Source organism: Euprymna scolopes, chromosome 13 (assembly GCF_053919585.1).
Source record: "Euprymna scolopes isolate OS-2025 chromosome 13, ASM5391958v1, whole genome shotgun sequence".
NCBI classification, from domain to species: Eukaryota; Metazoa; Mollusca; class Cephalopoda; order Sepiida; family Sepiolidae; genus Euprymna; species Euprymna scolopes.
In genome coordinates, this window is record NC_136494.1 from 81,573,495 (window position 1) to 81,600,461 (window position 26,967).

At 34.1% G+C, this 26,967-nt stretch overlaps 1 protein-coding gene across 9 annotated transcripts in view; it reads left to right on the forward strand.

Moving 5' to 3' along the window:
• The window catches only part of LOC145292080 (cys-loop ligand-gated ion channel-like), a 1,494,476-nt gene that overhangs the window by 726,039 nt on the left and 741,470 nt on the right, over nucleotides 1–26,967 (forward strand). For all 9 annotated transcript variants that reach the window (XM_080138143.1, XM_080138147.1, XM_080138146.1 and 6 more), the window contains one exon: nucleotides 22,239–22,436. In XM_080138143.1, the coding sequence (XP_079994269.1) occupies nucleotides 22,239–22,436 (198 nt within the window). The remainder of the gene's footprint in view (nucleotides 1–22,238; nucleotides 22,437–26,967) is intronic.

Consider the following 26,967-nt stretch of genomic DNA (forward strand, 5'->3'; position numbering starts at 1 on the left):
TACCGATAGATACAAACATTGATATTTTCCGCTCGTTATTTTTATTGGTTCTTCTGATTTTTACCAGTGAGGGTGTCATTTACGAAGATTGTCGCTTGCGCTTAAAAATAATCATAAAAACAAGATGGCGCACATATCGTTAATTGCGTTAGCCTTGACACAACATCAAACGGACCGCATTCTCCCGCCTTTCCTAAGCGCTGTTCTATTTCTGTGCACACTTTGTTTTTATATCAAATTCTTTCTCCCTTCGGTTTTAGTATTCCTTTCTCAAGCTTCAGTTTCAACTACAGTTTTCTTTCTTCCATCATCACTTTTTTTATTAGCTCCCGCGTTTTTTTTTTTTTTTATATTAATTACAAGCTACATTCTGGGTATGCCACAATACTGATTCGGGTAGTTAAACGCCAATTTGGGAGCATTCAGAGTGACGGAATCACAGAGGGTGGGAACAACGGAGCATTAGCCCCGAGCATCCAAATTTGGGTGAGGGAGTCCACCAATATTTTTTTTACCTATCTTCTTTTTTATAATTATTTATTAATAATAAAAATAATACTGTAATATTTGAGCGCATGCAATAACGGAATGGGCTTTGGACATTACCAGATTTTTACCAACCCTCTAAAAGCCACTAAAAGTCACATTAGTTGGCATTGCTCCTAGATCTATTCTGATCAGGAGTGTTGGTCTTCGTCAGGGTACAATCTGTAGCTCTAATACAATGCAGCAACAATATTTATCTACAAAATGCATACGCTTATAAATCAAATTAATCTAGAGACTATTTAAATGCAAAAACTACCTTTCACAGAAAGAATGGTGGAATTAAGAACTTGAAGCATACCAACTGTTACAAAAATTACTGAATCGGCTTAAATCATTTGAAAGGGTTGATATTCTGTAAAACAACAAAACCATGAAGCTGAAATATGCGCGTAAGCTGGCTTACGTATTATTATAGCATTTGAATTCAGGCCTTCATTCCATCACTTCAAAAGCATAACCCGAATCTTTTTATGTTATGTACATATTAAAACTATTGATTGGTTACTTGAACATTGATTGCATTACATAGAAGACGGAAAGATATGTGCGATAGAAAACGGCGTCAGGATTAACTGACTGTTTGCCTGGTCAGTCACTTTGATTGGATATTGTAAATGTAGTGCTATTCAACAGTAGCGACATCGACAACAATGGGGTGTGTGTATATTTAGGCAGCATCTTCTCATTTAGACAAATATTATTGAATAGCACGGAGTTATTCTGTTTTACAATGTTTCTTTTTATCTTCTCCAATCTCCGAACAGTCCTTTTTGTGTTCTTCTCGAAATTGTATGAGTTGGATCCATAATCGCGAGCGCTTTCGACAGAAGTGCTTCTATCATCCTCAAGTATATTGTAGAAATACATGTAGAAATTGTTTTTTTAAATTACATATATATACATTTTTTCATAGTCACGTGGTAGCTTGTTACAAGTTAGGTGGGCGGACTTTTTTTTATATTTATATATTAAATATCTTTATATACACACATCTATATTCAAAATATTTATATATACACACATGTATATTCAAAATTTATCCCAAACATTTGAAAACGTTTTGGCTGCACTCATAATTAATATTATTTATCTGTGGCTTCTTTGTTTTAATGTACAACGCCTCGAGTATTCTTAGCCTATTTACATTTCTGCAATACTTTTGTATCTTCTACCATAATTCTTCGACAGTGGGGTTTATGATAGCCTTAAATTGTGCATTTTTTATCGTAATTTACGATACTTATTGGTGAAATCTCATATTCGGTAACTTTATTTGTTATTTCGTTCTGTGTACTTTTAAATTATCTATTTACCTTTTAAATTATTCTCTGATCTCTTAGGTCGTTAAAGGACACAAATGTATACTATGTAAAATATGAAGTCCGCTTCCCCGAATCAAATCTTCGAATCAAAATCTCTACAAAATTAAGAAATTAGCATTGGTTTAGAAACCCCAAAAATGGTACTTAAACTTTTGCTAAACATCAAACCAAGGCAAAAGATTATTCTGCGATATCTAGTGCCGGTTCCTTTGTCATAAGACTATCCTCGTGGGAATTACACTATTCACCGCCATTAAAACATAGTACAATAATAGATTAAATCTTCTTTTTTTTCATTCATTTAAAATGCATCGTCATAAAGACATCATTTCTCATTATTTTCCTGGCCGTTTAGTTTAGATCAAATTATCTCGTATAGTTAAATTATGCTTTATTACCAAAAAAAGTACTGCGCTTATGTAAGAAAATATGACTACGACAATTTACAATTTTATATTACAAGATATAAACTTATAAAAAGTCATTTATAAAATAAAAATGCAAATTAAGATATAAATATGTGGGCGATTTTATACGTTATTTTTAAATATAGAATTAAATAAGTCAAACTGTTTTTGATATAAATATTGTTTAAATAGTGTTAGAAAGGTGGTTCATTGTAATAGCTTCAAATCTTTTAATTCAGACCAATACCGATTCCAAACCTTTTAGTTAAGAGCAAAGTACAGTATCTGTTCAACTTTTTGTTATGAATCCTGTTTTTGTGGAGGGGGGGGGCTTGACTTTTCACACTTTAAAAATCGATGTGCTTGCCTCGTGGGGAAGCATTTCATTTCTACTGTCCTTGTGCGGGAAGAGAAAAATTCTTTCATGTCCCAATCTAGAGCGGTCTAGGTCGGGAGCTGAATTTTACTCAGATTAAAACTTGACTTCTGTCCAAATCTGGCCTCACGTAGAGCAAATAATATAGGGACTTATCAGTTTTCGTATGTTTATTTTCTTTTGTTTTTAAAATATTAAAATTTATTAAAAGAAAATCGCATTTATAGACAAAAAGTAACGTCCTTCACCAACGACATCTTGGCGCTTTTTTTTTCTCCTAGCAATTTCTTGATTTCCCAAATTTGGCTCCAGTGTTAAGGCTACTAAGCAATGATTAACACATCTGATGTTTTCTCGAGAAATATTTCACTCGAGATCAAGGTTTCTATAAACGCCAATGATGAAAGGACAAATCGTTGTCATAGTAATTAGAGCTTGCTTAATCAATACCTCAATGGGGCTTCTCTTCATCTTTCATTTTTTGTCAAAACATTTTATTTCATCACTTTCAATATTTAATCTCTCTAACTTTAGTTTGTTTTGTATAATCGTTTTTTTTTCGTTTGCCTTCTTTATTCTCCTTTTTAATTTTTTCTTTGCATTTTTCGCCTAGTTTTCTTCAGTTTTCCTTCTCTTTTTCTTATTTCTTATTGTTCTTGATATTATTATTTTTATCATTGATTAGAAGTATTGGTGTGAATCATCAATTATTACTCGTGTAGAATAACGAGTTCTATTGTGTCTTAATGACAAGTTTCTACGGATCCCCAGCACTCTGACTGGGGATCCGTAGAAACTGATTCTGTGTTATCACCACACCCGTTTAAAATTAATTTCTTTGCTAATAGCAATCGTTGGTCTTGACATTTCAATGGCAATATGCCTCCCAAAGCTTCCAGCACCTTCCCACGCTTTCAGTAGAGACTTATTTTGTCCTCCTTTCATCTTTCTTTTTATTCTTTGACTTGATGTGGTATAAGATTAGGTTGTTGGCACCACCACATAAGGCTTTGTGTTTGGGGTTTATAGGGGAGGGTTGGGTTTAGGTTAAGGGAATGGGGTCTTTCCATTATTATTTTTTATTAACTTGATTATTTACATATACACATCGTACCTCTATTAACTTCTATCTTAAATGTCGTTTTCCATATTTTTTTTCGTTTTTGAAGCTAAAATGTGATGATGTCGGACAATAGAGAAAAGATAAGTAAAAAGAAAAAAACATTGAAAGACGATCTAGAAGAAACGGGTGTGAAAGTACAATGGGTGGGGGTTATGTTCAGCTTACTAGACTGTAAATAACACCATGTTCATTACATATATAACATACATTTAAGTTTGCCAAATTTACACTATTAGATCCATATAGCATTTAACTGGATTTATCATTATTTGATTCTGAGTAGCCGGTTTTATTACTGTTGTTATGCCATGTTTATTTATTTATTTATTTTTACAATAAAACTATGTACTTCACTTCACTTTCGAAAATTACTTACTCCGGTCAGGAGATATAGTAATTTTGACACGGTTTTCTCTGATAACTTAAAAGAAAAAATATGCCCATGACATCGGTATTGATAAAAATTATAACATTTACTTTCTTTTACAATCAGCAGTTTGGGGGTTCAATTCTGTTGCAGTATTTCTTATGTTCAACTCTACTTGCCTCCCAAGCAAGGCAAAGTTAAATACAAGGTTGATTTTAGTATGAGAAAAAATCAGAATCCAAAAACAAAAATAAGAATTGCCTTAGTGTAGAATGATTTCTTCTTTACTAAGAAAATGGAGTGTTGTTTCCCTGTACTAGTGAAATCTGCAAAAACATAGACAAAGCTATTAGGGGCGTACATACTTTAAAAACGTCCGGTGTTCATTCATAAATAATTACAGAGATTCAGGTTGCTCTCTCTTCTCATCCGCATGTTTACAAATAAGAGTGTCATGATTTTCTTTGGTAAATTAGCGAGGTGCCGTTTACAGTGTTTCAAATTATAACTTTGATTTCACCGAAGTGAATACCTAGTCCAGCATTGAACATTTACTCTCAAGTTTTATAAATAACGGTTATTTCCTATTCGCTATCGCAAGCCATTTTATGCGAATGCGTGTGGTAGATGAGAGAAATAGATAGCTTTGTCGTCTTTTTCATATCTGCCTTTTTTCCCCGGACTCGTGTGTTTTGGGGAGGCGTAGCTCTTTGCATAAAGCTCAAATACCCGTCATTAACAGCATTCAATATCCTAAAAGCACCAAAATTGGAAATAGCTTCTTCTGGCTATGTCTTAGATCTTTGTATTCTCTCTCTTTCTTTTTTTTTCTTTTTCAGTCTTTCTCTCTTTTTCTTTCGCTCCTTCTTTCTCTCTTGTGTTTTTATAAAGCAACCATGGTGATAAAAGGCAAAGACGGTTTTCTTTGAGCTTGGCACTGATTGGTTCAAGGAAATGCTGATGCGTTTTTTTTTATGTTGAGTACAATCTCATTAAAGAATGTCCGTTTTCAACCAAGTAGAAAGAGAAAAAATAAAAATAAAACAGTGAATCAACTCTGGAAAAATCCAGAAAATTTCCATGCATTATGGACAACATATTAATCTAGATCTTTCTGAAAAAAGTAAAATAGTTTGACCTGTTCTTGACATTTTAAACATAATACATCCAATCGTCGTTTCATCCAATCAAGTTTATTACATTTTCACCCCAAACAAGGCACATTGCCACTTTGACGTAGGGGGCTAGTATTAGGGACACAGGCTACAGATGTACGAGGTTGGGAGTTGGGCAGCAAGATGTCGGTTCACGTTACACTTGAACTTCTGCATGTCAGTACAGTTGTGAAAGCAGGAACCTGGCAGGGAGTTCCAAAGTCTAGCGGTTCTGCGGATCTCTACTGTAAAGAGGTGGGATTGTACTGCTTATCGGGTTTGTCGGGGGTATTTACGTAGAGGGGGTACAAGTGCTTGCAGCTCGTTGGAACATACACCATTAAATAATACATCTTACATATTTTAATCAAAAGTGTGTTCCCTTTTTTATAGCTTTTTTTTTTTAAATATATTCTTTGCCTTTTATAAAAGGAAAATAAATTGGTTATCCATAGTCGAGAACCACGTGGGGTTTCTTTTTTCATAGGTTACTGCACCCTACTGTAGGCAAAGGCATGCCTCTTTACCCAGGATTGCTCGATTTACTTCCATCCTTAACCTTATAATGTTGAGTTTGTGGCATGCGTCCTGATCTTGGTAAGGTCGGTCTAGACAATAGCGTCTTTAGGAATTTCCAGGAACCACATCGATAAAAGTTTATAAATTGTTTACAAATGTTACAACGTAGCAAATAAATAAAATCTAATATATAAATGCTGTCTGTCTGTCTGTCTGTCGCCATATTTTCAAAATCTCTTAGGAAACAAAATCGCAGACCGGTGCTAGGGGTCTCAGATGATTGGATTTTTTTACAGACCGTGCTTTTATTGGTCTTTAACCGGTTAAAATAGTTTTTTAAGGGGTCAAAAATGGGTCGAAATTGAAAAAAATCGTTATACATTTTGTACATTCATCTTAGTTTATTTTTAATTTTTATTTTTAATCAGTTCATTTACATGTAACGTTGGTACAGTGGTAACTTCACCAGGTTTTAATGCTACAGTTTTGCTTTCGGATATGATTCTAGCTTAGAGCACCCAAATACGTTTTTTTTTTAACTTTTGAAATCATGACTCTATAATAATACATGCGAAATTTGGACGAATTAAAATATCATATTTAAGCATATCTTACGATCGGGCAAAGGCGGACGCCCACTCCGCTAGTGCATGGTATACAAGAACAGTTGTGCATACATATTAAAATAGAAATAAATGAAACATTAAGGATTGTTAAGGTCACCAGTTAGCAATTGCTGGCTAAAATCTAAACATATGTTTTATAAATTAAAAATCAAGGGAAACATGATTAAATAGAACGCTTATATGAGTACAAGTTTAAAATAAGTTATTTTTAGCCAGAAATGTTCGTTTGTGAGAGTTTATATAACCCATGTTTTGAGTAAGAAAGGGAGATATCACACAGGAGAGGTTGGGCTGTGTATGTCTGTATATTTGTTAGTGTGGATATGAATATCTTGAATAAAAGACAATATGTCACTCTGTAAGTATGCGTTGGTGTACCTTGTTCTTGTTAGTGCGTGTATAGATGAGCGCGAGTTGATAGAACTCATATGTGAGGCTTGCAGTGTTCTTTTCCTCCTCCCTCGGCCAAAGGCGAGAGAGAGAGAGAGAGAGAGAGTTTAACACATGTCCTTGGGTCATTTCGTTGCACTTGCTGGAGAAATTTCATTTCTCTTTCCATTGAACTTTTTTATGAGTACGATTAATTTAACACAGACTTGTTTTGTTAAATTTAAAGCGATTTTCGTTGGTTGGAAGACAGCGAGTAAATTTCATGTGAAAATCATTGCTTTTGGAAGTGAAGAGGAGAGTGTACTAAAAAAAACTGGAGAACGAAAGAGGGTTGTTATGCAAGTAAATTGCTTTTTGGTGTTCGTCCGAATCACATTTCGATCTTAATACAAATGTTTAAAAAGCGGCATTTATCATTTTACTTTTCCATCTGTAGTATCACTGGATCGAGGATTGGAAATGTATGCGCGCTATTAGCGAATATTCCAACCATTATTATGCCAAATGGGTTTATTACATTTTATTATCTTCTTGTTTCCTTCTCTATAATATTCAAAGTCACATAAAATCTAAGTGATTAAATGTGAACTTTGTGTTGAATCCATCGCGCAGCGATGAAGTCAAGTTTATTCTGCTCAATAGTCGAACGATAGTTTTATATTCTGCTTATTTATATGTGAGGTCGCAAGTTTAACTAATTTGCATATTGGTTTCGAAATAAGAGATTTTATCAATTAACTATTATTTGTTACTTTTTTTTTTAATTTACGAACTGTCTGTATTTTAATATAACAAATAGTACTGTTTCGGAATATAGTTTTATTTCCAGGACAAATGCTATGAATTTAAATGTCCTGTTCTTTTGAGGAACTTGATTTTTTTTTTACGTTGCGACCTATTTCTAGTAGTAGGTGAAGAAGCAAATTGATTTCTTTTCCTTTTCATTATTTTGCGATCATATTTCAAAAAGGAATTAATTTCTCGAAACATTACAAAAATAGTTAATACTTATATATCTATAATATAACTATAGATTGTATATGAACACAAGAAAGAGATTTTGTTTCGTGTTTTCAGCATTGCCACAAAAATCCACAGAGTTGAGGCCATCGTTTACATGGATTGTTCTCTGTGCAATTCTAAGAAGTCAACTTTTCAGTCTCCTTTTGAGGAAGAATTAGTTTATTGCTTACCACTTGAGGCCAATGTTTTTTTTTATTTATTTTTTTTCTAAAACGTTGAGTCTTCAAATTCCACTTATTGACCCTTGTGTAATCATCCTGTCGTGGGAGGGAGATAAATATACACAACAACGTTATGAATGCAATCGTATCTATTTAAAACTAATGTTCAGACGGTGAAGCTATCTAGTTGTTAAGAAGTATTATCGACTTTTTTTTTACATAGACGTCACAACTTATCAAGGCCGATAGGCCACTCAAGGATAAGGGTTAAAGAGTGAACAGTAGTCAAAAGGACAATATAGTAATCGATAGTAATGGAAGTTCGGTAAATTTGTTAACTTAAGTGGAACGGCTCATCAGAAACTTGTTCACGTTGAACTTGAAGACAACCATATTATAGAAAGCTGGAAAGCAGGAAAACGGAAGACAATTCCACAGGCGTGCAGTTCTAAGGAAGAAGCTTTGATCATGTAATCTATGTTTAGGTTTAGGTACAGATAAAGAGTGGGGAAAATGATTGATAATGTTTTCAGCTAGTCTAGTGTTTCTTGTGAAAGTTTGGCGAGGGGGCACCATAGATTGAAGCTCAGTCGAACACTTTCCATGAAAATAACGATAAAGCAGAGACAAACTCGCAACATCTCTTCTGTGAGACAGAGGTTGCAGCGAAGAGAAAAGGACATCTCCCACCAGGCCCCGAAGTCTATTTTGAACTCTATCAAGGCAGGACAAGTCTTTTCTAGCAGCTCCTGCCCATATGTGGCAACAGTACTCCATCCTTGGACGTATCTGGCTCTTATATAGATAGAGAATTGCATACGTGCAAATATTTCAAGGCAATCAAACACATAGTGTCATCGTAATAAAGGTATTGAAAATATAGATTACATAACTGTGGCTATGGGCTATCATATCTTATCGTGCCAATGGTTTCGTGATAAAATAGCAGTTTCATTTACTTGTTCTCGCTCTTAGTCACCGTAGGGAAAATCAAGTGGGCATGATTCCTGGTGTACTGGCACTCGTATTTTAGTGGGCCATACAAATAGCAGAAACTTATAATAGCACAAGATTGCTCAACGAAAGTGGGGTATTCCGTAACTCCGTTCTCAGAATTATTTAATCATAATAGAAGTTTATTTGCTCATTCATTATCGCTATCTGTTTTTCACGTTCTGAAACGGTAAAATTGCCATTTCTCATCGGTGTTTTGCATTTTTATATTTAGTCCACTCACAATCTCTTCGATTACTCACGTGATAAACAGAGAAAAGATATCTGACTGATACCGGGATTACTCGCTTTAAATATATATTAAAGTACATAAATATTAGCAACACAATTTATAAAAGATAGCATTAAAATAGAGAAAATATAGCAACAGTTTGATATGGGTGGTTGATTCCAGTATCCGGGTTGAAATTGAGCATGTTTGTCCATACAAAGTTATTGGTTTTCTTCGTTTCTCTGTCGTCTGATTGTGAATTTTTTTTTTTAATAGAACCTCATAATAACTACTGTAATTAATTGAATGCCAATTTTCTTTTTTAGGTGAAAGATTTATTTTTTACATGTTCTCCAAGTATTAATGAATAAATAATAATTATAAAGATAAGATTCATCAATAACATAGCTGATTTTATAGTTCCCAACACTATTGATTAGACCAACTGCATATCCTATAAAGCAACGAGACACATTTCCTATGTTTCTTCAAACGTGCTTTAAAATGTATTTATTTAACTGATGTATTTCGTACAGAACGAGCGGCGTCATAACACCCAGTAAGCACATTTTGTTAGCTGCATTTCCGTTTCCTGTGGCTGTTATCGTCCTGTTTTCATTTTGTCTTATAGATTTAGACTTCTTTACTAGCTGATTGTCAAACGATTTGATGTATACTTTCTATTGGTAAATTATAGTTTTATTTATAATTATAATAGGTTAGATGTGGTATCACAATATCATAACGAAGGAACATGAACTATTTGACCCTTCTCAAAGAAAAGTGAGCGAAGTATGCTTAATAGATCGAAAGTTAACTATAACTCGTTGCAGCACGATCACTATAGAACGTTTTAACATTGATACAGCGTAATTACCACCAACATCCAGCTAAAAATACTGAACAGAAGAATCTTGTAAGAAACATTCAATCAAGATTGTTATTTCGTTTTCATTGAATAAAACTGCGGTAATTTCCAAAGCGGAGGATGTTTATCTTTTTAAGTATTTTGTCTAAAATGTTTTATCCTTAAACTAATTCATAACATTATTTAATACATTTGCCGAAGTGAAGTAACTTTAATTTCACTTCGCTCAACATCCAATACGTCAAAATGATGTTTTGAGTCACGGTTTATATCTAAATAAGGTCATATATATTCATCGCAAAAATAGTATGATAAAATTAAATTTACATTATTGTTTAAAATTTATCTCCCAGCATCCAAATCATAAAACTAAAGAGATGACTCTGAAAAATAGACTTATAATCTATATGATTATAAAGCCCTGTGACCCGTCCAACCGCCCTTGCTTGCATCTTGTCTATCGAACATACTGTTTTCATGGAAACCAACTTGTATTAATAGTTCATAAAATTCCTTTCCATCGTCCAACCATATTGAGTATAAATAAACTTCAGTCTTTGCATGACTTGTAGACATAGTTTTAGTCGTGAAACTATGTTTTGGTTTTGGTTTCGGTTTTGATTTTAGCTGATGGCATTCAAACCATTTTTTTAATTAACTATGTATTGGATACGATATAATATGAAATAATTGACTCTATCATAATAACAAAATCTGCACAAATTAAAATAGTATGTTTTAGCGTATTTTAAGACTGAGAAACGCCGAGCACCCCTGCGGATATTTTCCCTTTATAGAAAGTACTAGACGAACAAGCACTACCACTTGTACTTCTTTGATTTCATTCGAATATTTATAAATTGTGTCATGTCTTTTAAAACATTTTTCTGGCATAACTAAAAATAATCATGTTTGTATTATTTGGATTAAACAGACAATTGTTCTCATCTCCAGTGTTATCTGTACAACGAATCGGTCGATGAAACTTCCGACCTTCTTCTGATGTATAAGTCGCCATGTTTGTCAAAGAAGAAAGCGTGTTTAACTTTATACTTCCGAGGTTTCGTATTTTTGTTCTAAGTAAAAAATAAAGTACAATTACAAAGAAAACAATTATAAAGTCAATACAATTATCAAGCAAAACGCCATGCGAATATTATTTCTTAATAATTCATGATTAATCTTTTCATTAGATCGATTTATTAATTAGAAGTTCTTAGAAACCTAAATTTACGAAACCAGATAGGTTGCCGATGAGACATAATATTAAATTACGTGTATCTCGTGTTATTTACGGATTGGAGAAGATCGGCGGTTGAATCGACCGAAACGTTGTGCAAATAAGACTTAAGATTAGAACAATTGTCCAATTGATCTAAGTAATACAAGCAATCATACCTCATCTCTAAAATTCAGAACTGTAAAAAGAAATAGGGTTGCTTCTATATTCTATTGCTTCATCATTTACTCATCCGAAGATGACACGTAAATTATAGTCAATGATTGTTTACTGACAACCGGTTATAGTGTTCCCTCGTGGCGGAGCAACCACACATCACTTCAGACGTTCAACATTCTTGGCCTCTTTCGAAATTTATTGCGAATCATTTTATGTTATCAAAACAGTCGTTTGTCATAGATTTCTTACTGGTGATGTCCGTTGGTATTCTTTACAATTTGAGTGAAGAAAAGCCTCCCCGAACCTACAAGTGTACTTCGCATCATTCCGGTGGAGGTCTACATGGTGTTCTCTCTCCGCGGTTGTTGAATTTTCCTTGATCTTTTATGTCCATTTTATGTGATACCAGCTGAGGTTAGTTATGTGTATGTATTTCTTCTGAGGAAGGGAAAAATGTATTATTTTCGGTCAGTTTATTTCTCTTGGGCCCTTGTGTTGTATTTCTAATGTTGCTTTATTTCTATATAAACTTATTATTAATATTATTACATATAAGTATTATTATTCGTGTCTAAAAACAAAGAGACTTGTTTTTCTATATAATTTTCATACATGTTTATTGTATGTGCAGATGGACTTATGTGATTGAGACAACAACGCCGAAGAAATAGAACAGCTTTGTCTCTTAATACTAACTGATATTAAAAAATATAAGACCAGTTAAATCAACACGGTTGCCAAGATCATCATGGAGGAGAAATCCTTCATGACTAAGAAAATTTTCATTTTTGTTTCTATACAGAGTACCTCTTTTTGGGAGATGGATTTCCCCCAAATGAAAAACCAACCTTGCCTCTAACACTGCCCTTGTGGGGAGGCAAGTAAATAGGAACACACGGTGTGAGAGAGCGATATATACAAAGATAAATGTGGGATTTATTTAGTTAAATATAATGGACAGAAAAAAAAATTAAAAGTGCATTCTATGATAAATTTATCTTAATCACTTCCGGTCCGGTCGGGTACACTACTTCTTGAAATAACAACATGCCTGACACTTATTACTTCACCAACATTTAACATTTACGGTAGATTCTCATGTTTGTAATATATATTAAATATTACTTTTTTTACGCAAATAATAACGGTTGTCCGTGAGAAAAATTAAGACCATTTGATCACCCTAGGGATAACGGATATTGGCGCTGGGAATTTTTTGAAATGAGGCCAGTTTGCGCCGATCCAACCTCACTCTCTCGTTCCAATCAGCGTGATCCAACGGCAGAACAGGATCGAGATAGCTGGAGGTCAGTTTTTACGCGACATTTGCCAGAAGCGTCAACGTCCTCAGACATGTATCGTTTGGTGTTTCCAAATGGTCAACCATCTAGTACTGACCAGACTCAACGTTGCTTAACTTCGCAGATCTACTGAAAACAAATTGGTCAACGTGATTAAGCCATAGAATGCAAATACGTCACAAATTGTAGGCAAATTACAATACTTCTAGACTAATTTCTACACTGCATTTCTATTAAAATAACTTATGTCGACTAAGAGTAATGTTTATCTCCTTTTTGTTTGAATTTAAAATAAAAAATAAAAGTGTGAGCTGATTTCGTTTTACAAACCTATTTTTTATAAACATGGCAAAGGTTGCCAGGGTGAATTCAAGCTTCACGTTTGAATTTATACTATTTCGTCACGCATAGTTACTAATCTTTTTGTTATAGAAATATTATCAGACAAGGCGTGAAGCCAATTGACATAAGAAGCTAACAAGAACTAAAGATGATTATCGCAAAGACATGCGATCGTTATTAGCCTTAGTCTTGAAAATATCAAGGCTACGTGGAGGAGGAAAACAGCCAGAAACAACACTTGAAAATAGATCCATTCATAGATGTTTTTAATGCGAATCACTTCAAACAACGAGTGAAATCAGTTGATATAAGAACTAGCAAGAACAAAAGATAATTATTGCAAAAATAGGAGAGAGATATTGGTCTTAGGCTTAAAACAAAACAAGGTTATAGATAGGAGGAAAGCAATATATGACCCCCCCCAAAAAAAATTGATGGGAAAGAAAGATAGGAGGAAAACAGTCAGCAGGAGGCAAGTTCCACAAGTCGGTTTTTTTTTTCAGTTTTGTATTTAAACCACCAGATTATATTCATTCAACGCAGAATTATAATACCATTTGAAATTGAATAATATGATCTTATGTGTTCTTTTAGATACAACTCTGTGGAAATTGTCGTTTTATTAAATTCTTAGACGTATTAATGCATAAATAACCAGAACAGTTCCGAGAGGATTCAAATTTTGCATAGCCGATTCCATAGTCCACAACGGTATCCAGGAACTTAACAGAGAACCGTTTAAACCACTTTAGACAACCTTCTTTTTTTATTATAATTAGTCTGCGTGCCGGGCGTTGCCCGGGTGTTCGGAGGTGTCTTTCGAGCAAAAAAAAAAAAAGTTGTAGTAGGCAGGCAGGCAGGCTCGAACCAATGACACGAACGTGGAAAAGAAAGTTGAGGTGTGTGTAAGGGTGTTGGTTGCGAGCGCAAAAAAAATATAGGAGTAGTATGCAGGCTCGATCCCGTATCACGCCAGTGGAAAAAGAGCTGAAAAACAAACTGTCTTACCAATGTGTCCACCGTGGTTGTGACGTCACGGGCCGTCGAAATAACAGCTTCTATGCGACGTCGTGGAATCGAGGGTTGAATGAATGTCAGCAAAGAAAAATATGACGCTCCCTGTACAAAAGTGCCCATTTAAGGGTGAAGGAATTAATGCTTTTTGACAATTTTTCGCTATTTGTCGTCCGAAGGATTGTTTCAAAATGATAGCGATCTTGTGAAAATCCATCGCCTCTGTCAAAAGTTTGAGGCAGACATACATACATACATACATACATACATACATACAATCAGATTTTTGCCTTTATATTATAGATTATTTGTGTGAACACATTTCTCTTCAGAAAACTATCTATTTTTTTTCGATGGCAAATTCCGCAAAGAGATATTTAGTTTAATATCTATCGTTAAGTACAGCCATAGCCCGAAGCTTTTCAGTAACTTTATCGAGAACTATTGGGATGTCTCATATTCATCCTGGAGTGTTAAACTTCTACTTTTTAGTACGGGCTTAAATTTCATATTTATTTCTCCAGATATTACACCATTTAACACAGGCAAAAAAAATCGATTAGCATCAGGCTTCTTAGCATAAAGGATGTTGATATTAGCCATGGAATCTCGTGTAGCCAACACGCTTGTACCACACGAATCTCACGGCCAACACCTATTCCCGATGCAATCCGAGCAATCAAGTCTACCATTGAAGCAAACAGCGAGTAATATTAATATATAAATACTTTTTCTAGTTCAATCTCCCCCTTTTTTATTCAGGTTTGGCCAGTTGTATTGATGTGGTAAATAAATAAAAGAATGATAAAAAAAAGGTGATGAAACGTAAATATCAGACAAAAATAATCCATTACGTTTTTTTTTCTGATCATTTCTTTGCATCTTTCCTGGAGTTCATTCAACAAATCGAATACGTCTTTAGAATATGAGTTTTTCTCACCTTTCGGTAATGGTCTGCTATTTAACAGCGTCTAAAGCGAGGCAATATGAAGGCTAGATACGAATACCTATTCTAGAACCTTTATATATAAAAAGTACACGTCCGCAAACACTTACGCACACATAAAATCCCACCCATTTACTGCTGAGGTTTCTAAATTCGACAAAGCCTTCTATTCTAATAGTTATTTTCCCTCGGATCGATAAACATTGAAATCCCCCATGTTTCATACTTCCCTGAACAGCTACCGCACTGCTCAACTCCTTAGTCCCCTATTAGACACAATTCCAAATAATAGCCACTTAAAAATGGTAATATGCCTTGATCGGAGTGAAAATGAGTGTGTACGTATATATATATATATATATATATATATATATATATATATATATATATATATATATAAAATGTGTGTGTAGACTTCTTTCATTTAAGAATTTTTCATTAAACAATATAGACAAATCCTGCCTTTATGTTTTTGTTTTGATCCATTCTACTTTTCTTAAGAGTGTTCGTGTTTCCTGTAAGAACTGGCTGATGTAATTGCCATAGTCGGTTTTTACCCAAGTACTTTAAGATCCGTCCAAAATTATCTTCAGGGATAGCTAACAGAAAAATTTATTAAGATATTTATAAAGGTAATATTATTTCGGCTCAGTAAGTCACATGTAATTCACTATATTAATATGTTTTATGTTCCTTTTAAAGGCGTTAAAATATCACTTTTATTGAAATTTATTTTGTTAATATGTTTTTTGGTAATTAGTATAGATTTTAGGATCTCGAGTTTTCTTTATTGGTATGCTCAAGAATAGATACGGTGTCTGTCTACTAACATTTTCGAAAGTAGGAGCTAGCATAAGAAAGTTGTTTAGTAATCTGTTTAGAAAAGGGGCCGTTATCAGAAAGATGCATGATTAACCCCTTCTATAAGTCGGGGTATTCAAACATACTATGTATTTTTTTCTTTCGCTGTCAGGAATACAGTCTCTGGACATTTAAATTGAACTTTAAATTTATGTACAAAGCATGTCCTTTTAAAACCTTAGTCGAGTAAACCGTTATTAGATATACCTACGCGTACACAAACACATACACGCACACACGCACACATAAAATCCCACCTATTACGTTTTGATGTCTTATTTTTAGTGTATATATATATATATATATATATATATATATATATATATATATATATATATATATATATATAATATTAACAGGAAGACTTTACCTTGCCCGAATTTGAATTAGAATCAACGAATGTTCAACACTACCAATGATTTTATTGTCATCAAAATCTGTGAAAGTATCTATTGCTCTCTTCGAAGATCCACCACGGTGCACCAGGAGGAAACTTCACAAACCTCTCCACAATGACTGATTCCACAATATATTGTAGCCTACGTGTCACTTTCGAGAAACTTCTGTTGATTTTATAAAAAAAATAAATTTATATATAACTAGTGGGGTGCCCTGCGTTGCCCGGGTGTGCGTAGGTGGCGTAGTAAGGAACACCGGAGAGGGTGTAAAAAAGTGGTAGTAGCAGGGGGAATGAAAACAACAGTAGGCAAAGATGTTTTTTAAAAAAGTGGCAGCGGGCAGGCAGGCAGGCTCGAACCCGTAACGCGAAGGAGGAAAATAAGGTTAAGAAAAATGTGACGTCTAAACCGATGTCTCCATATCGCCACCGGAAGCCCTAAGGGTTGAAACTGAGCGTAGTCCATCCAACCGATACGATGACTTTGTGAAAATGTCGACGCAAAAAAGTTACCACTACTTTTAGAAAACTGCCCGATGTAGGGTGAAGTAATTAATGTTTTGAGCCAATTTTCGATATGTGTTGTCCGGAAGATCGTGTTTTAAAACAATACCGATCTTGTAAGGATCTGTCGCCTGTGTCGAAAGTTTTGGCAGACATACAAACAAACAAACATACATACATTCACACAAACCGACGATTGAGCTTTATATTATCGATGGCTATAATTAAATTTTGAAATGCAAAAGTAAAGTATCATCGTTTAATTGTGCTCTAAACAGAAAGCCCATATCCAATTCACACCTATCTTATCAAAGAACCTACTGTTTGGTTTATACGCCGGGCCTTTCAACTTGTGCGGTGAAAAACTTTCTGAAATGCACTTATGATGTTAGGTTATATCAGAGTGTTAACCTTGGTCAATATCGGATTATTCCTTCTTTAATCGGAGTTTTCCACCATTATTTTTTTTATACTAATGGAGAGCACTCTGATACAAAACCTTTCTAAGAGCACTGTCAGACGCATGAAATATATTTGTGTGAAATGAAAAACCTCGATCAAGCCGTTTTGGAGTCCATAGGGAACAAACTCACACACACACACACAAAGTATATTAAATATATAAGTAGAAAATAAATATGATAATAGAAAAGAATGACCTTTTGTATCAACCATTGACCATAGCTGATCTGTGTAAATTGAATCGCTAAAATTGTCCTCGACGGTCGTACATCTAAACAATATGATATAAATGCGGGAGTGGCCCAGGGATCTATCCTTGGTCCTCTGCTGTTCCTGATATTCATAAATGACCTCCCCGACAAAATTGCCTCGGAGATGGGTATATATGCTGATGACACCACACTCTATAGCAGGCACGACAGGAAAACAAATGAACATATATCTAAAGTAATGGCAGAAACACTAGAGGATGACCTCCAATCAGTAGTGGAATGGGGACAAAAATGGATGGTAACGTTCAATGCCACCAAGACAAAACTGGTTTCATTCAATAATTACAAGAAACCTTCTCTACCACCTATAGCAATGGCCAACAACTCTTTATCTGAGAGTACGTCTTTCAAGCTCCTTGGCCTAACGTTCACAGGAAACATGAGTTGGAACAATTACATCGAGGGCATTGCCAGGGCCGCTGCGAGGAAGGTGGGCTCTCTCTACCGTGCTAGAAAACTTCTAACACCCGAAAGTATCCTGTACCTCTATAAGGCCACTATTCGCCCATGTATGGAGTATTGCTGTCATATTTGGGCCGGTGCATCGGCTACTAGTCTCTCGCTCCTTGACAAGGTTCAAAAGAGAGTCGCAAATCTGATAGGCCCTAAACTGGCATCTAAACTTCAGCCTCTGTCCCATCGTCGAAACATTGCATCCCTCTGCCTGTTCTACAAGTATTATAATGGTGAATGCTCTGAAGAACTGCAAGCACTTGTGCCCCCACGACGTGAACATCCTCGACAGACCCGACAAGCTACAAAATCCCACCCCCACACTGTAGAGATCCCTAGATGTAAAAGATCTTTTTACTCCAGTAGTTTCTTCCCCAGAACTGCTAGACTTTGGAATTCCATCCCAGGTCACTGCTTCCCCAACTGTACTGACATGCATAAGTTCAAGTGCAACGTGAACCAACATCTCGCTGCCCTAATCCCTACATAGTACCCCAGTAGATATTTCCCCTGATAGTAGCCCCCTACAGTAAAGTGGCAATGTGCCTTGTTTGGGGTGAAAATGTAATAAAAAAAAAATTTAAAAAAAAAAAAATCTAGTGAAACGTTTGAAATAAAGACAAAATCTAGATTAAGTTTATTCGGGGTTATGTTGTTGTTTTATATACTAATGGGTTACCGTTTATCACTGCTCGAAGGCCACTCGAGAATAAAGGCCACGTTGATTGTCGGTTGGACGATGGAGCAAACTAAGATAATTGCTGAAAACAATGGGTGAAATGGATTGAGACATTATGGGGGGGTATTTAATGTCGAATCATAATAATGTAAATGATTGAATGTAACGTGCTTTTCAGTGGTGAAAAAATGTGGTTTCATATTTTTTCTAGAACAATTAGTGCATAAATAGCCACACCAGATGCACGAAGACGGCTCAACAAGTATTTGTATACATGAGACTTGAAAATATCCACGTTGTAATCGGTTGAGAAGCAGCTCCGTGATTATATGTCCTGTCTGTCTATCTTTTCCCTCTCTTTTTTTCACTCTTTCACTTTTATCTCCAAGTATGAAGTAAATAGTATAATTAATCGTGGTGATATTTCCATTTATTTATAATGGCATATTTTAATAAAATATTTTATTATTAGTTTTATAATCTTAAAACTGTTTATAGTTTATGCTTGACAACAAATATTATGTTTATGTGTTTGTTTGTTTGTTTGTTTTTCAAATCTGCCAGTGACAAATATTCTATGGCAGAAATATGGTAAGTATGCCAAACCTAGCAAATGCAACGGCTTCGTTATTCTTATGGCCTCTCATATGGCGTTTGTGGCCCCTAATATACGTTCTATTCAATATACTTGCCATATAGAAACATCACTGAAACAATAGTCGAAAACGTTCACGTATTTGTGGATTCTCTGGTGAATTCTAAGATCGGCATTACTAACCATCCCACATTCATAACGGGTCAGAACAGTTTGTGTCCACGCAGATTCCTGATAAATGATGCCAAATCTCTTGCGTGCAACTTTTTCGGTTTCTCATGATGGATGTGATTCTTTCAAATACCGTCTTACGATTTCACAGTGTTTCTCCACAATAAACTCTCAAGAACTAATTCTTTTCGACCACACACACATACATACACACACATTAAGATATATATATATATTCTGATGTCTTTGATAATAAGATGTACCATATGATTGTCTTAGATAATAATACCTCCCACACACGTATATATATATATATATATATATATATATATATATATATATATAAACTCAAGAACGAACACACTTAGTAGAGTTATCACACATATACTTTATATATATATATTCATAGCCAGATATTTTGTCGTTTCACGAGTCATTAGTGTCGTTAGACGTAGCAAGCATATCAACCACGAGATTCAAAGGCAGGACGCCGGATCATTTTCAACCATTACAAGTGGTATTTGATGTTTTACCACTTGAAACAACTAAATCTATGACAGAGTCTACAGGAAATTATATCACTTAAATGAAGATTCATTTATATAAAACATATAGTTATCTACTGATACGTGTTTCGCAATACTATAGCTCAGCGACGTAGATGACTATGCCAGAATTCGTACCCACAACCGCAGAGCCTGAAATCGAATGTGTTAATCGTTACGCGATGTACCTGACTAAAATTAATTCAGAAAACGTTCGTTGATCTGAACAAAACCGGTAAATCCCTCGTTTTGGATGCGTTGTTAATGTGTTTAATGTGTTCCCCCTCTCTCTCTCTCTCTCTCATATATATATATATATATATATATATATATATATAGATATACACTTGTGCCCGATATTATTCATACCCCTCCTTGAAAATTGAGTTTATTAGGTGTAACTTTGTAAGAATTTATTGTTTACGTCCATATTGATACATATTCTTAATAAACCTCTTCTGATCATTTTCGTCATTTTAAAATCTCGGGATACTTGTAATAAAAGAAATATACAACTATTTATAAAATCTGCAATGTTCAAAAATAATCATACCCCCTTATTTTTTCAGTATTAATCGAGTTTCTGACTGTTTGTTTCCTGTTTGATTCTTATTTTGAATGCTTTTATACAACCTTTGATTAATTTCATTTCGCTTTTTGCATTTTTCAGAAATTAAAATGATATCAACTGAAAACCAATAAAAGAATAAAAATTATTAGAATGGGGAAGAAAAAAGAGCTTAGTAATGATCTTAGGACTAAAATTGTGAATTCACATAAGGATGGTTTAGGTTACAAGTCAATTTCCATGAAATTTGAGGTCCCTACAGCAACAGTACAGAGCATCATCAAAAAATTCCAGAGCCACCACACAACAAACAACTTGATTGGTAGAGGAAGGAAAAGGAAACTGTCTGCTAGAGCCACCAGGGATATTGTAAGCAGTGTTAATGCAAATCCAACCACCACTACTAAGGACATTTTAGAAAATCTGGAGTCTTCTGGCATAAAAATATCAAGGCAAACATTGCAAAGGACTCTGCATGAAAATGGTCTGAAAGGAAGAAGACCAAGAAGGACTCCATTGCACACCGGAAAACACCTTGCAGCACGTCTAAAGTTTGCTAGGACCCATGTGAATTCTTCAGAGTCCGTTTTCTCAAGTATTTTGTGGACTGACGAAACAAAAATTGAATTGTTTGGCCATATGGATGCTTCTTACGTTTGGAGGAAGAAAGGAGAAGCTTACAACCCAAAGAACACCATACCCACGGTGAAACATGGTGGTGGTAGCCTAATGTTTTGGGGCTCCTTTTCGGCTAGTGGTCCAGGTAGTTTGGTCAAGATAGATGGAACCATGAAGAAGGAACAATATTTGGAGATACTCCAGAAAAACATTAGACAGGATGCGGAGAAGCTCCATTTAGGACCAAACTGGGTCCTTCAACAGGATAATGATCCAAAACATACTGCCAAAATAGTCAAGAAATGGTTTGAGGATAATCAAATTAATATTTTGGAATGGCCTAGCCAGAGTCCCGACCTTAACCCTATCGAAAACCTCTGGCACATATTGAAAACTAAGGTTAAAAAGCGGAAACCTAGAAATTTGAGGGATTTGGAGAACTACTGCATTGAAGAATGGTAAAAAACAGTGTTGATGCTTGTAAAAACCTTGTTGATAAATATCCAAAACGGTTACAGGTAGTTATTAAGAATAAAGGGCATGCTATTGACTATTAGTAAGAGAGGTATGAATAATTTTGAACTAGTGCCATTATTGTTTTTCTTTGTATACTGTTTCAAACTTGCATAATTTATTTATTTGTTGAGTTTAAATTAAATGCTTATGCTTGATTTATTGTTTGAAATCCCTTTAATATTGTCTACCTTCTGGTTTGAGCAATATTCTTATAGAAATCTCAAAGATCCGAGGGGTATGAATAATATCGGGCACAAGTGTATATATATATATATATAATCAGCTTATAAATACTGTTTCATATCATCGCAAGCAAACTTTGTCTTAAGCAGTTTTCTTCGTTTCGTTGCGTTCCTTTCTTTCACATAAACAATCTAATTAACTATTTATGGGCATTCCTACGTAACATGTTTCCTTGTCATTGCTTCTGTCCCATTTCGAGTGTTGAAATTTAATCAGTTCTTATTAATAATTGTTTCTTGCAGGCTTTGGAAGGAATCGATATCAAGAAATATTGGAGTCCGAAGCTCTATATCGAGAATACCCTAGGCGACCCGAAGGAAAATATTCGGCATCGGGTAAATTTCAACGACAAAGGCGAGGCCTTCATCGTTGAAAAACGTGTTATCAAAGGAACATTTATGGAAAATTTGGAATTGAACGATTTCCCTTTTGACGTTCAGGTAAGCGTTGTTGTTGTTTTCTCTTATTGATGCTAATGTCGCTATTTTAGCGGACGTTTTCTCAGTTTATTTGTTTGTTCGCGATTTGATTAATATATAAAAGAGTCATTACTGTATTTCATTCATTCCTATATATAGTATAATTATTGCAAAATATACGATTAAGAGTTGACTTCATTTGCATTTACATTATGGAAAATAGATGTTATTAAATAGCGGTGTGTTAGATATTGTTTATAGTGAGCGAATTGTTTTAAGTGTTCTATTTAAGTTTATTATTTAAATTTGATTTATATTGATAACATATTTAAAATGAAGGGTGATTACATTTTTCGTATTTTCATTCGTTTTTTTTTTATTTTTGAAATTCTTGCTAGAATAACGATAAAGTTGACACATAATAATGAAAAACTACTTAATATTCTTAGTATAGCAGGTGTGGCCAAACCGAACTTCATGTCGACCCTGGCAACGCTGGGTATCCATGCTAGTATACATATATATATATATATATATATATATATATACATATACATATATATATATACATATATATATATATACACACACATATATATATATATATCTCAAAGTAAAAGATGGCATAACAAATCGAAAAGCAATTGCAACTTTTCTTGCATTTTGGGGGATTTTGTAACCATGCCCATATTCTTCAATTTCCTTTTAAAGTTGATAAGTTCGTTTCCTTCTGATGAGTTAAGGACAGAATAAAAGAACTGATATAAAAATTACATGAGTAATTCTGTGGTGCTATTAAAAATTGTGCAAATCAACATACTTAAATAAATAAACAGTAGGATGGGTAAAATCTTGAGATTTGAAATATAAACTTTTGTCATTTATTTATATATGCTCTGTCGTTACATCAAGCTTCATTAATTCAAAAACTGGTATGAATAAAAGGTGAAATATAAGTGAATAAAGATATTTTCCCATAAACATATATAAAGAAATGTATTCTATAAATCCGCTCTACATGTTATTGAGCATTATTTTAAAGATACCGGAGTTTCATTGAATTAATCTCTAAGAGACTGCAATAATACTATCATTATATATATATATATATATATATATATATATATATAAGGATAGTATTATTGCAGTTTTCAATGTATTAATTCAATGAAACTCCGGTATATATAAAATAGTGCTCAATAGCAAGTAAGGTAGTGCTATAGGATTCATCATAGCCAATTATGTTTTTTATAAATAATATATATAGGGTGTCCCAAAAGAAGCAGACGGATTTTAAATTTAGTTAACTTCATTAATATTTAAGTTATGCTTACTAATTTTCATATGTAGGTAGATGAGCCTCTGCGTTTTGTTTTAGGGTATAGTAAGATATCATACTCTACTTATTCTAATTTTATTTACAAAACTTAATCCAGGGCATGTTTTTCACAAGGTCTAATTTTAGTTATGAAAAATGATTTTATTAAAATGTCCACCATTTTCATTTTCACACTCTTATGCTCTCTGCAGGGTATTGTCCATTGTCATTGGCTGAAGCTCTTGCACCAATTGAATTTTATATGGAAATTTTCCCTCTCCATGAAGCATTCTGTGAAGAGATGATCGAGAGACCCCAGTTTGACTTGATCTCCTTCTTACTGATTTGGATGGGTCCTCAGCCACACTCTCTGCTAATTTCTGACGATTCTCATCACTTCTTGTCGTACAGGATCTACCAGATTTATGGAAGTCGCATACAGACCCTTGCTCATGAAAGCGAGCCACCATAGCTTTTATTGTATTGAGAGTAGGGGAATTTCCTGCGTGTAAGTTTCGTCGAAATTCTCTTCGAGTTTCTGATATTGACTCATTAAACCGAAAATATGACTTTACGATAAATATCCACTCCTCGCTAGTGTAAGGACTCATGATGACCGTGGAAGGGTTACTCTAGATGATATGAAAAATAAAAGAAAAATATAAAAAATTGAGAAAGTTATGATTTCTTTTAACCACCAGCTTCTTTTGGCAGACCCTGTATAATTCGGTGTATTATTATTTCGTAATTCAATGATAATTTAGAAACAAGATAACGTTTACACATGTTTCTGTAGGAGTTGAAAATAATTGCAGGATTTTCCATACTATTAATTTTCCTCATCTATAAAAACAATGAAACGAAAACAATGCGGGTTATTCAGAGAAAAAAAATCGAAAAATTGAAAATAAGCAGAATGGGGTTTGCGGCCTTCAATATACCTTCAAATAGATTTTGTAAAAAAGGTATAGTCGAATGAAACACTCGTCAAACTTAGAAGGTTGCACACAGTATATAGAGTCGTTAATTATAAAAATATATTAATTGCACTTAAGTTACACAGAGGTATCCGCTTGACTAATACATATACACAATATATCATATCAGCTTATCATATTACATGTGCATAATATGTGTACTTTATCAACACTATCAGATCTGGACCCAACTCTTTTCCTGATCTACATTAATGATCTTCCAAATCACATCCTTACATAATTTGTAGACATTTATGCTGACGACACTACCATTTATGGTAGCACATCTAAGACAGTAAACGACCAAGTTCTCTCCAATTCTCTCTCCTCTGATCTTGACCACGTAGTACAATGGGGTAAGGAGTGGCTGGTTACTTTTGATGCATCTAAAACCAAGCTTCTCTCTTTACATCATCAACATTCTGATCCACATTTGGCATCAATTGAAATGAATGGCTCTCGTCTTCAGGAGGCCTCAAGTTTTGACAAGCTTCTTGGCTTGACCATTACTCCTGATCTTAAATGGAACACGTACATCAAATCTGTTGCCAAGGCCGCTGGAAAAATGGTGGGATCTTTCTATCGATCCGGTAGATATCTCACTGCTGATGCTATTCTCTATCTATATAAGAGCCAGGTACGTCCAAGGATGGAATACTGTTGCCACATCTGGGCAGGAGCTGCTAGAAAGGACTTGGCCTGCCTTGATAGAGTTCAAAATAGACTTCGTAGCCTCGTAGGAGATGTCCTTTTCTCTTCCTTGCAACCTCTATCTCACAGAAGAGATGTTGCGAGTTTGTCTCTGATGTATCGTTATTTTCAGGGAAAGTGTTCGACTGAGCTTCAATCTATGGTCCCCCCTCGCCAAACTTTCACAAGAAACACTCGTCTAGCTGTAAACACTATCAATAATCCCCCCACTTTATCTGTGCCTAAACCTAAACGTAGATTCCATGAACAAAACTTCTTTCTTAGAACTGCACGCCTGTGGAATTGTCTTCCGTTTTCCTGCTTTCCGGCTGACTACAATATGGTTGTGTTCAAGTCTAACGTAAATAAGTTCTTGATGAGCCGTTCCATATAAGTTATCAAATTTACCAAATTTTCATTACTAATGATTACTATATTGACCAATTTCTACTGTACACTCTTTAACCCTTATCCTTGAGTGGCCTCTTGGCCTTGATAATGTGGTGATGCCTATGTAAAAAACAACATATGTGGTTAAAATGTCTCTATAAATACAATCTATACTAACATAAAAGTACACGTTCTTGTGTATTATTTTATAAATCGTATAGATTTGACGGCTTAGTAATATGAATGAAGACTCACACGTACGTATATTATATATATATATATATATATATATATATATAAAGAAGGTTAGAACAGTAGTCTAAAGAGCAGTGTGTACTCTAATGTGATAGTAAAATTACTAATTAAATTAAAATACAAGAAAAGAACAGTGCTCGTTGTAATTCAGATATATAATAAGCTCGATAGGCAAATATCCTAGAGCTACTTTAATATTTAGTAATGTGATTGATAATTTAAAAATTAAAATTAGAATTAATTGTTGTTCCTTCTTATGAAACAGATTTTTAATTTTTAATTCTAATTTGATTTTTTTAATTATCAATCACATTACTATATATATATATATATATATATATATATATATATATATATATTACTACGTTAAGTTTTGTTTCATCCTTTTCTTTTTAATTATCAGGTTTCACATTCCAGTTTATTTTTCTATCATAATTTTCTGGTATAATCTTTTATGTCAGTGTCGATTTGTTTCGGTTACAATAAGTTTCGGAATTATTCTGAATATTTCTCTGGTTACACTATGTTTCTCAGCCAAGTTCGAATTAATTGCTGTATATATTTCCAGATAAGCCTCGTCAGGCCAGCTATTTTTATAAAATGATATATTACTTTGTTTATGTATTTCCTTCAACAGTGCTCGATACATGAATAAGATTTGATAGTATCATAAAAATATGCATATGACTCCTAAGCTGCACAGAAACGTTTATTTTATTCCAGTCCGGAAATCAGCAGGCTAATATCCACTGTATTTCTAAATTAAAGTTTCAAAGTATTTTTTTTTCGGTAGTGTGTAATTTTAGAATAGTCCATGGCGTCAAATTAGCTCTGATTATCGCATATATCGATTCGTTTCCTTTGATCAAAAAGCTTTTATTGCGAGATTTGAAATGCTATTTTTTTTTTTTTTTTTTTGCTC